Raw genomic sequence first — 12,625 nt, 5'->3', positions numbered from 1 at the left:
TGCTAGAGTTCCTCCATGGCCGCTGCGACGTGCCTCCACTGGGAACCACCATGCACCGCCATGCCCCCTTTCGCTGCTTTTTTATCCCATCCTTCTACTCGTTCTTTTGTCCTGGAGTTTTTTTATCGGTGTATGTAGCGCCCCACCACGCCGCCCCGGATTCCCAGCCTCCCGGGCATGCCACATTGTCGTCGTCCCTCTACCTCACCACCTCATCGGTCCGCACCGCCACCTCTTCGTCACCTCGACTGATGCAACCAATGCTTCTCTTTCCCTGACGGACACCACCCATGCCTTCCTCATCCTATCGCCGGAGGTATCCCCTCACCCCAGGACCGCACATGCCTTCCCTCACCGCGTTTCGGGTGGGATCCCCTCACCCCGACGCCACCTCCTTCCACCACAGTGAGATGCGGCACTTGGGACTACGAGATGGTGGGGAAGGCCACGTAGATGCCTGGACTTGGTCAAGTTCCCTTGGTTGGGTGTTGTTGGTCACTGGGTTGTGTTCCCAAGGATGGGTAAGAGTCATCCATACATTCTCCTCCTAACTAGCACGTGTGGTGGTGGGTCGTTGCGGAGGCGAGCGTTGTGGCTAGGGCTCGAGGGTGCGCACGAGAGGATGAGGTCGGGCGCCCGAGGGAACGAGCGGCGGCGAGTCTTTGCATATCGTGACCGCGGCGGTCGGGCGTTGAGGGTGGCGTGTACTAGAGCCCGGTCAGCAGAGCCGCATTCATGTTTGTGCTTGAGGGTACCTGCGAACGGGAAGGTATCTGGTGATACCAAGGCTTAGGTGATACCATGATATGGGCCCCCGAGAGCCGCAGGATCTCAGATCCGAGGGCTACCGAAAGCTCTTGAACATTTTGCTAAAACTGTCCGAGAGCCTTAAAATTACATGCAGGTATAATAGCTTTTTAGATGCCGTCAAATCTAAGATCCAACGGCCGAGAAGTCCGTATCACAATATAACCTGAAATTTTCCCACCTGCGAGCCGGCGACTAAAGGCAGAGGGCGCGCCATGTGTTGTGGCTGATGTGTGCGTGTGTGCCTTGTTCTGCTTGTGCATACGTGCTGTGTTCTCCTCTCCTCCAGCATGTGTGCAATGTCTGTTCCGGCCAGCCGTGCATGGTATTCGTGTTTGTGACATGGTTATAGATGCATCTAACGTGTTGTGGTGTTTAAATAATGCACTTTTGGGATTTTCATAATCTTATATGCATATCGACTGTCACTCATGTGAGGCTGCCCAATGGAAAGATTTGTGGGTTGCTTCTGCTGTGCTTATTTCTCTACAGTTTTTTCTGGGTCTCCTTAGATATATATTTTCAGAGAAAATGTTTTGGTCACAGTAGCAAACGAGTTGAGCTAATTGTATGGGTTGTGGCTGATAATAAAGAAGAATGACCTTCAGGTGAAGCATGTCGTCCCTAGGAATATGTTGGCCTGAAGGATTGTTCCAGGAAGCTCTTCTGGTGATAACATGATGTTGGGCCTCGGGGACATGGTAAGCTACTTATGTTAGAGAAACAGCGTTTGCATCCGTAATATACTGTGGGAGTGGGTTATTGGCAAAATTTGGCCTTCAATTCTTGTGGAACTTGCCCACATGAGATCTAGAACATATGTTTGGAAGCGGTTTAATGCTTAAAAGTAGAAGCTTACATATTTTCTCCAAATGGAGGTTTTCACCAGATACGCTGCCTTATCGATTAGCGGTTTGTTTTGGTTAGCCCTTTTTTATTTAATCATTTGCTTTTTAGGTTGGCCTCATTTCAAAAGAGATTGTATCAATGAGCTTTTTATTTGTTGCACTTGCACACAACTTGAATTGGCTTAAAGCATGTTTGATTGTCCTCCCCACTTTTTCACAAGTGTGTCATGCCACAGTTTTTATCGGATGTCCCTGAAGGGACTGCCACGTTTTTTGTGATGGCTAAATTGATCGCTATACTTGTGGCATAAATTGGCTAGCAAACGAGGCCATGACAAATGCGTACGTGACTAAGTAAATGTGGTGTACCACAACGTGGATGTCAATCAAACATGCCCTTAAGCTTTTGCGGGACTATTCCTTTTTTAGGGGAGACTTTTGTGGGACTATCTTCTACAGCAGTGGTGTTTTTTTATATGTACTCCCTCCGGTCCTTTTTACTCTGCACATTGGATTTGCCGAAAGTCAAACTTTGCTAAATTTGACCAAATTTATATTAGAAATTATTAGCATCTATAATATCTAATAAATATAATATGAAAATATATTCCAAGATGAATCTAATGATATTGGTGTTGTTATGTGAATGTTTATAATTTTTTATATAAATTTGGTCAAAGCTGGATGAGATTGACTTCAGACAAACCTAATATGCAGGATAAAAAGGACCGGAGGGAGTATAAACAAAGAGATAGGATTTTTAGCACCCGGGTGTCTATGAACAATAAATTCAAAATAAATTAGAAGAATCAAAAAAATCTGAAACGCAGGATTAGCTGTTCATGAATATACTGTTTAAAAAATTCAAAACAAATTTGTGGGACTATTGTTCTTTTGAATTTTTTTTCAATCTTATATGAATTTACTGTTTATGAAGGTGTAGGGGCGCCCGGGAGCTGTTAAATATTTCTCTTTTAAACAAAGAACACATGATTAGCTGGCACAAGCCAAGTTCCGTGGGAGCCAAGCTGCCTTTCCCTAAAATTGAAAAAAGAGAAGCTGTGAAAAAGGTTTCCATGGGAGGGATGCACGTTCGTTCGTTCTCAAAGCAATGGAAAAAAGCTCCGTGGGGAACACGCAGCCGCATATGCTCCAAACCGCGTCACTCACTCAATCAGCTCACATAAGAGACCCACTCCACTCCACTGGTGTTTTAACGAGGCAACAACAAGTTCACGCTCGTGTCTATGGCGACCAAGGGATCACCACGTCGCTGCTGTAACCGCCGGCGCAAGAAGAGAGCGCCGCCGTCGAGGGACGAGCCGGCCCCGTCCGGTCCAACCAGCGTGCACCACATCCCCGACCACCTCCTCGAGCTCGTGCTCCTGCGCGTGGGCACGCCCCTCGCCCTCCTCCGCGCCGCGTCCACGTGCAAGCGCTGGCGCCGCGTCGTCTTCACGGACGGCGCCGCGTTCCTGGCCCGGTTCGGCCGCTCCCTCCGCGCGGCCCACGTCCCCGGCCACTACCACGTCGACGGCGGGAACAGCGGCCCGGTCTTCGTGCCGGACCCCTCAGCGGCCGACGGCCTCAACAGGCGCCACTTCTCCCTCGACTTCCTCCCGGCCGTCCCCGACGGCTCGCTGCCCTGGGAGCTCGCCGACAGCCGCGGTGGCCTCCTTCTGCTCTACAGGAGGGACGTTGTCTACTACCGGATGGGTAGAATGTGGGACGGGGACGCCGGGTATCTCCAGTTCCCCGACATGGTCGTCTGCGACCCGCTCACGCGGAGGTGCCAGGGGATCCTCTACTGGGAGGAGATGTGGTCCGACCCGTGTCTCGGTCTGTTCCTGCTCGACGGCGATGCCGCCGGCGAGACTGCAGGTGGTAGCTTCATCGGCATGTCCAACTTTCGGGTGGTCGCCGTGGTCTACGAAAGCCATGTTTTCGGGAATAACCGTGGCGCTCCCCGTGCATGCGTGTCCTCCTCTGGCCGCGACGGCGGCTGGCGGCAGAAGACGGCGGCCAGCGGCGACGTCTCCATCCCAGAGTACAATTTGATCAGCTTCGCAGGGCGAGCGCGTTCGTCACTCTTCTGGCGGATGGAGCGCGAGGGCTCCGTGCTGGCTCTCGATGATGCCACCATCCAGTTCTCGCTCATCACGTTCCCGTGTACCGTCGTGGGGACACCGGAGGAATCTTCAGCCTTCCGGGTCATCGGCGGCGACGACGGCGCGGTGCGCGTTGTACGCGTGATGGCCAACAATGACCTCACGGTGTTTCGGCAGCTCGACAGCAGTAGCGAGTGGGTGGTGGAGAAACTCGTGAGGCTGCCGGAGGCGACCCGCGGGCTGCCGGGGCGCGAGGAGACGTATTTCCAGCGATCAGCAAAGATTGCTGCGATGACTACAAAGCATGTCCTCGTGACGCCGCAGGAGGAGACCTGGATTTTCTCCGTCGACCTCGAGACGCTGGAGGTGGATCGGGCGCATGAGAGGAACCGGTATGCCGGTGCAGCGTACCCATTCGAGCTGCCATGGCCACCGGCCCTGCGAGTTGACCATCGCCGGCATCGTAGCAGGATGGATTTAACGGTTTAATTGCCAGCGTCAAATAAATTAGAAACAATTTTGCTAATTCTCATCTTGATGGAAAATAGTTAAGTCTCAGCCAAGCCCCCATCTTAGAAGATACTCCGTCCGTTCCTAAATATAAGTTTTTTTAGACATTTCAAATAAACTATAATATACGAATATATGTAGACATATTTTAAAGTGTAGATTCACTCTTTTGCTCCGTATGTAGTCGTCAGTTGTTGAAATCTCTAAAAAGACTTATATTTGAGAACGAAAGGAGTATAACAAGATAAATAAAAACACAACAAAAACTAGGAACGGTACAGGTGAAAAAGTGTGTCAAATCAATGGTTTGCTTCATCAGTGTCTTCCATAACCTGATTAACGGTGGAAGAAAAGCCATCCATGTCTTCACTTTTTTTTGAACACAGTACAGACGCAAGTGCTTATATACACGCGCATACACTCACCTCTATGAACACACACGCACACCCTACCTCTACGAGCACCTCCGAAAGATTGAGCCGGCATATCATCTTGAAATTTACGAAGTCACCGTAGGCACTTCGTCATCGACGGGGACGTCTCCTCCCACTGCATGTGCATCGCCGGAAATCCTGAAATAAATGCAGCAATTAATACAAGCAACAGAATTTGAAACTTGGTGGGCTGAGAATACCACCATCCCTATAACCATCCAACTACAGATTGTTCTATTCACCACCATTGCATGGTGAAAGAAGAGCCATCCATGTCTCCACTTCTGTTCACCACCATTGCGGACGGTGATCAAGTTTTTTTCATCTATGCATAAAGAACGTGATCAATCACATGGCAATGAGCTTGTTATCATACTTTAGCACTCCGTTTGTCGAGCCCAACCCTGTATTGAGTACTGACTTATTATTCCGTGGGACTCGCAATGATGGTGAACGCCACCCCTGTTTTATCTACACTTGGTGCATGCACAATCCCAACACCCTTGCCGCCTAATCCAAGACCTACCCGTGTCACAGTTCCTCCTCGCTGGTGATGGTCCCTCCCCACACATACTCGTAATCACTTCTAATTTCTTTTTGGAAAAGAAGATTAAGACCCCAACCTCTGCATCAATTGATGCATATGATCATCTTTATTTATCGTTCAACATAGGTCTAACAAAAACATGCCTTTTGCAGATGCCCGTTGGCAGTGGCACTTTGGCAGGCTATGGCCGAGCACTGGAGTCTCCCGGATGTGTCGGCTATCCGGCGGACAAGCAAGGAATGGCTCATGCAACATCTTTGTGACTTGCCGGAGTTTGATCGCATGAAGCTCATGATGACCCTATGGCGTTGTTGGTACGTGAGGAACGAGCTGACGCATGCGAAGCCGGCGCCTTCCATTGACGCGTCGAGACGTTTTCTTCTGTCGTACGCGGAGTCCCTGATAAGCTTACACTGCAACCCACAAGCTGATCCGGTAGCAAGCAAGTAATGCACCCTGTACCGCTTCGGAGTCTTCTGTCGCGTTGGCAAGCAAGTAATGCACCCTGTACCGCTTCCTGATAAGCTTGTGGGTTGAGTCCCTGATAAGCGGTACGCGGAGTCTTCTGTCGTACGTTGAGGGAGAACTCCGGTAGCACGACGACGTGGTGGTGGTGGAGCTCGTGGTTCTCCTGCATAGCTTCGCTAAGCACTACAGAGGAGGAGGAGGTGTTGGAGGAGGGAGGGGCTGCGCCAGGGAAGGGGTGCGGGAGCCATCCCAACCCCCTCTATTTATAGGGTGAAGGGGAGAGGCAGCCGACCCCCGTAGATGCATCTAGAGCGGAGGGGGCGGCGGCCAAGGGGGGAGGCTTGCCCCCCAAGCAAGGTAGGAGGCGCCCCATCCCCCTAGGGATTCCAACCCTAGGCGCCTAGGGCCCTTGGGGGCGTGAAGGAAATATGCCCTAGAGGCAATAATAAAGTTGTTATTTATATTTCCTTATATCATGATAAATGTTTATTATTCATGCTAGAATTGTATTAACTGCAAACTTAGTACATGTGTGAATACATAGACAAAATGAGTGTCACTAGTATGCCTCTACTTGACTAGCTTGTTAATCAAAGATGGTTAAGTTTCCTAGCCATGGACAAGAGTTGTCATTTGATGAATGAGATCACATCATTAGAGAATGATGTGATTGACTTGACCCATCCGTTAGCTTAGCACTATGATCGTTTAGTTTATTGCTATTGCTTTCTCCATAACTTATACATGTTCCTATGACTATGAGATTATGCAACTCCCGAATACCGGAGGAACACTTAGTGTGCTATCAAACATCACAACGTAACTGGGTGAGTATAAAAATGCTCTACAGGTGTCTTCGATGGTGTTTGTTGAGTTGGCATAGATCGAGATTAGGATTTGTCACTCCGTGTATCAGAGAGGTATCTTTAGGCCCTCTCGGTAATGCACATCACTATAAGCCTTGTAAGAAATGTTACTAACGAGTTAGTTGCGGGAAGATGCATTACGAAACGAGTAAAGAGACTTGCCGGCAACCAGATTGAACTAGGTATTGAGATACCGATGAGATTGAAATTATTGGGCTGAATATGGGAGGGAACCGATAACCCCCGAAACTATTCCGGCGACTGAAACTGGACTTCCCATATATAAATCTTCACCTTCGGACCATTCTGGAACTCCTCGTGACATCAGGGATCTCATCCGGGACTCCTAACAACCTTCGGTAACCACATACAATTTCCCATAACAACTCTAGTGTCACCGAACCTTAAGTGTGTAGACCCTACGGGTTTGGGAACCATGTAGACATGACCGAGACATCTCTCCGGCCAATAACCAACAGTGGGATCCGGATACCCATGTTGGTTCCCACATGTTCCATGATGATCGCAGCGGATGAACCACGATGTCGGGGACTCAATCAATCCCGTATACAATTCCCTTTGTCCATCGGTATGTTACTTGCCTAAGATTTGATCGTCGGTATCCACATACCTCGTTCAATCTCGTTACCGGCAAGTCTCTTTACTCGTTCCGTAACACATGATCCTGTGACCAACTCTTTAGTCACATTGAGCTCGTTATGATGATGCATTACTGAGTGGGCCCAGAGATACCTCTCCGTCATATGGAGTGACAAATCCCAGTCTCGATTCGTGCCAACCTAACAGACACTTTCGGAGATACCTGTAGTGCACCTTTATAGTCACCCAATTACGTTGTAACGTTTGATACACCCAAAGCACTCCTACGGTATCCGGGAGTTGCACAATCTCATGGTCTAAGGAAACGATACTTGACATTGGAAAAGCTCTAGCAAACGAACTACACGATCTTGTGCTATGCTTAGGATCGGATCTTGTCCATCACATCATTCTCCTAATGATGTGATCCCGTTATCAACGATATCCAATGTCCATGGTTAGGAAACCACAACCATCTATTGATCAACGAGCTAGTCAACTAGAGGCTCACTAGGGACATGTTGTGATCTATGTATTCACACATGTATTACGGTTTCTGGTTAATATAATTATAGCATGAACAATAGACAATTATCATGAACAAGGAAATATAATAATAACCATTTTATTATTGCCTTTAGGGCATATTTCCAACAAAGCCGCTCCACCTCCTGCCTCTGCCTTCCAACTCTGTTGCACAAACGATGCTCCCAAGAGAGAAAACGACACCGCAGTACCGCCATGGTCCGATCTGTAAGACCAGATCCTAGGGTTTCCCCCTGAGCAGCACAAGTGGGTCAAGTGTATTTACACGACGATGCCTTCATCAAGGTAACGACGCAACGCTATCGCCTGCCATCGGCTCGGTTTTCATCGGCAACTATGTCTTCCCGACTCGCAGCCGAAACTAGATGGCGGATCTCGAGATCTGACCATCCATCCTCAGGTCAACCAACCCCGACGGAGGAGATGTCCACCATCGCCAGCGGCACCGGCCAGATAAGATCTGACCGGAGGCGCCGCCGACCACACAACCATGACCACATCACCTCCTGATACGACGTTCCCACGAAGCCGCCAGAGCAGTGCCGTACCGCCGGGAAAGACGAAGACTGAAGGGCAATCTCGCGCCACCGGCCCCTCTAGACCGTGGGGCTGCAGCCTAGATCCCTGCCGTCCCCATCACCGGCGACGCCCGGGCTTAGCCGGAGCACATCTCTGTGGACGATGAGGTGAGGGAGAGGGGAAAGGGAGCGGCGGTCGGGGCACTGGGGTTGGCCACCTGATCGCCCTGGAGGAGCGATACGAGGGAGCCTCGGTAGCGATACGAGGAAGCCTTGATATAATATGGGGTACATGTAAATATATGTCTAATCACTTCTAATGATGGCAGGCATCAACACCATCTCACATAGACGACAATGGCACACTTGGCCATGATGGCATGAACTCCTCAAAGCTGATGGATGCATCACCATCGGTGCTGACCTTGTATGTCACTTGGCCATCCTACAATACACAGCATCACCACACAATCTGCAAGCATTTTGTTCTATTGGGACAGCTCAATAATCGACAAAAGGAAATAATGTCAGCGAGTATGGTGCGAGAATTGAGGAAGACCTCAAGTATGGTGCGTGAAACTAAGCAAACGATAGTCATTATATACCAAGATGCAAGGGGACGGGGATAGGCTCGCCAACTATAGAACATCATTCTTTATCATGGACGCAACAACAACCTCTAGGCCTCAAGTATGGTCCAAACATGGGTGCCTTCAATGGGAATGCTTAGGCGAATGTTTCTCGACCAACATAAAATAGTCCAGTTGAAAAATATGTGCTTTTCGATCATCTAAATAAATTACATGAGATCAGAGAAATAATTTAGAAGGAAATGAATTGACGCAAAAATTTGCATCTGAAGCTATATCTCATTGCAACTTCATTTTAGCATCATCTAGCACATGACAAGACAAAGCACCCTATCAACAATGATGGTCATCCTAAATTGGGATGCAACAGCTCCCACCACCAGGGTGGGTAGGAAGTCGATAGATTTGGCGGGGATGGGGATGAAGAGGGTACTTTTGCTTGATGGTCCTTCTCCTCCTATATATCTGAAGAACAAATATGGGAAATAGTGTTATTTATTGTTAAGCTTGATACGAATGTCATTTGTCCCCATGTCTGTCTTCCCCATCAAATAACTAAGATTCAAAAATATGCATCTTTATTTTTGGCATTTTATTTAATTCCAGACTTTAATATGAAGTTTTTGAAATTCAATCGCTACTAATTTGTATGCAATGAACATCATATTTTCTGTAAACCTAATTATTGTCGCCTTGCCACAAGCTTTGGTTCATGAGTTTGTGCTCATGTAATCTAATAAGTAGTGCAACAGGTCACCATATTGTAAGTATAATGGAATATATCCTCGATTTCCAGCATATCAAATCAGTGATGTCATTTTACTGTACGAACAAGTCGAGTTGCAAGAGGACTCTCTCATCGCCTATTTCAGTTACAAACTTGCATCAAGATGTACTATATAATACTTTTCATAATTATATAATATTTTTTCAATTTTTATTAGACAATGTTTAATCTATATTAAAAAAGTGTACATTATTTTGCAAAAAAGAAACATTGTTATATTTAGATTGCACATAATTTTTTATTGTTTTCTTCTGCATAATTGTAGATTTGGTCATGGTTGTTGTACCACACAAATGGTTTCTAATAATGCAAATCAGATAGAAAACTCTTTTTATAAAAAACAAATGCAAATATATTTTATATGAAATTTTTATACTTCCTGCAAAATTTATGTTCACCATCCTGTAATGTTTTGTTAGTTATTTGGCCGGAATTCCTACATATCTGTTTCAATGTTCTTTGTCACATAGTTGTAATGGATCACATCATTACAAATACACTTGTATCGTACTATAATGAAATTGTATCTGTAATAAAATTGCCTTCTTGTTTTTTTAAACTTGCATAAACTATATAGTTATATGCATTTGCGGCAGATATATCTATAGTATATGGTCTAACAAATATCTGAATATAATTTTTTGTGTATAATTAGATAAACTCATTTGTAGAATCTTCCAGACAACTGACATGATTATTTATCTATTGTTCATTGTCAATTGTGTTTGCAAGTTCGTACAAACACAATTATGTGTCTGGCATGATTATTTATCTATTTTCAACAATTAAGTAATAAGTTAACAATGTGTGCATACTTTGTGTTCGATATTGAAGTATCATCGCCAATAGTAATCATCAGTAATGTGATGGTTGACTTTATGCCAGAATAAAAATAAAATTTGATGCTCCAAGAACTCACACATAAAAATTGACGCTCCAAGAACTCACATATACAAAATTAGGTGAGTGTGAAACAAACGGCCTTGCCTAGCCGATGCAGTGCTTGACCGGAGTGTGTGTATGTGCATGGCCCTATCATTGTTAATGCATATTGGCTCGGTAGATCAAACGGTGGAGGTTGTAGAGATCGAATGTAGTAGGGTAGAGCATGCAGTTGATGCATGGAAGCGAGAAAGACAACGCTGAAAAGAGTTTTTGATTTGAATGCATGGTTCAAGAAGCAAGAGATAAAATGTTTCGGAAAAATGAATTTACAAAACAAAACACAAACAAACCTACCCATGCTTCCGGTACGTGGGAAGAAATCCCGCCAAAACTCCTCGGCTACGACAAGTATCGCACATGCAGTGCGCCATTTTTCCCCATCGAAGGAGATGTGAGTAACCTTTGCAAAAGGTACCCCTTAACTAGTGATTTCACACTCATTTAGGCTATCGGAGATTACCATTAAAAGAACACATTGGGAAATTAGAGACTGGTTTTGGACTCCAGATAAGGCATGCGTTCTGTCCTGGACATTTCAATGGCCAATCAAACAAACACCTACACATCGTTATGTTACCGCCATGCTAGTTGTGGTGTGCTACGCCGATAGGGCTATATCTCGCATGTAGTAAGATGAGTTAAGGCAAGCAGGTCAGCCCAATACTTTCCTTTACCGAGTGGCTTTGTGAACCTTCTATGGACTGGTTTAGATAGGTTTAAAAGCTTTTGTGCGTTTTTCTTTCTTTATTACTTCTATATTTATTTTTATTGTTCATCGATTTATTTCCATTTTTTTTCCTTTTTCCTATCTTTTTCCTCCTTTTTTCCAAGTGCATGTCGATATTTTTTAATACATGTTGTACATTTTTTAATACACGTCAATAAATTTGCATGCTGAATTGTTTTAATACCCGATGAACATTTTTTAAATATATGTTTAAATATTTCACTGATACAAGCAATTATTATTTTCCAATATATGTTGAACCTTTTTTATTCAAGCAATTGATTTTACCAATATAAATTGACCTTTATGTATGGTACAAAACAATTTTTAAACGATGTGAACATTTTTTATAGTGTATAATCATGATTTCACGAACATATGAAAGACATGAATAATTTTTTTAAATGTCATAATTTTTTAATGATAAAACAGTTTTTGAATTAGGCAAAAAAATAATTGCATATTATTATTTTTTCTAAAAATCTAATGAACATATTTTTGAATGTGTGAACGTTTTTTTAATGGCACAAAAACTTTTTAAAGATCATTTTATTATTGTCTAACCGTTTTTTTGAAATGTCACAAACATTTTTTGAAACACGTGAAGTTTTCATGACCCGAATATTACTTCAGCACTATCAACATTTTTAAAAACTTGCGCAATTTACACTGCATGACCATTTTTTTAAATGTGCACCAAAAATTTTCGGAAATTTGATGAAATTGTTGCTGTATATTTGTAGTTTTAGTATTTTGAAAATATAATAAAAAAAGAAAAAGGAAAAAAAACACCAAGAAACCAAGCGACAGGTTCTTACTGAACCGGCCACTAGAGGCTGCCATGAGAGTTGTGAATGTTCTGTCTCGCTGTAGGGCAGACAAAGCACAGCCCGTGCTTCGCTGCAAGTGCCATGGATGATGATATCTCATGACTGTGAACCTGCAGGGAGCTCTACTCATTTTACGTTGTATAGCAACGTGGCGTACACAGAATCAGCCAACTGGCCAGCCCATTTGTACTGTAAACAATAAATGCACAGTAGCTACTAGACTGTACAAATATTATATATATATATATATATATATAATATTTGTGGGTGCAGAATAAGTTATTCTTCATCCGAGGTAATCTTACGATCGCTTCATAAACAAATTACATTTGGAATACAAATAGTTACATTCATATTGATTCACTACATAAAATTTGGTATAAGAAAAAAAAAAGGTTATAAGACCAAAAGTATCGCATTTTTATGTATGTTTTTATGTTCGTAACTTTACATAACATAAAATATTTTTTACGGCGAATATATATTTTCTTACG

At 44.6% G+C, this 12,625-nt stretch overlaps 1 protein-coding gene across 1 annotated transcript; it reads left to right on the top strand.

The window, feature by feature from the left end:
- Window positions 1–2,902: 2,902 nt before the first annotated feature.
- On the top strand, window positions 2,903–4,252 carry LOC119356020. The gene has a single exon (XM_037622917.1). It carries the CDS (start codon window positions 2,903–2,905, stop codon window positions 4,250–4,252), a length of 1,350 nt encoding a protein of 449 aa, XP_037478814.1.
- The last annotated feature ends 8,373 nt before the right edge of the window (window positions 4,253–12,625 follow it).

Source organism: Triticum dicoccoides, chromosome 1A (genome assembly GCF_002162155.2).
Source record: "Triticum dicoccoides isolate Atlit2015 ecotype Zavitan chromosome 1A, WEW_v2.0, whole genome shotgun sequence".
Taxonomy (NCBI): Eukaryota; Viridiplantae; Streptophyta; class Magnoliopsida; order Poales; family Poaceae; genus Triticum; species Triticum dicoccoides.
This window is presented reverse-complemented; position numbering and strand designations above follow the sequence as displayed.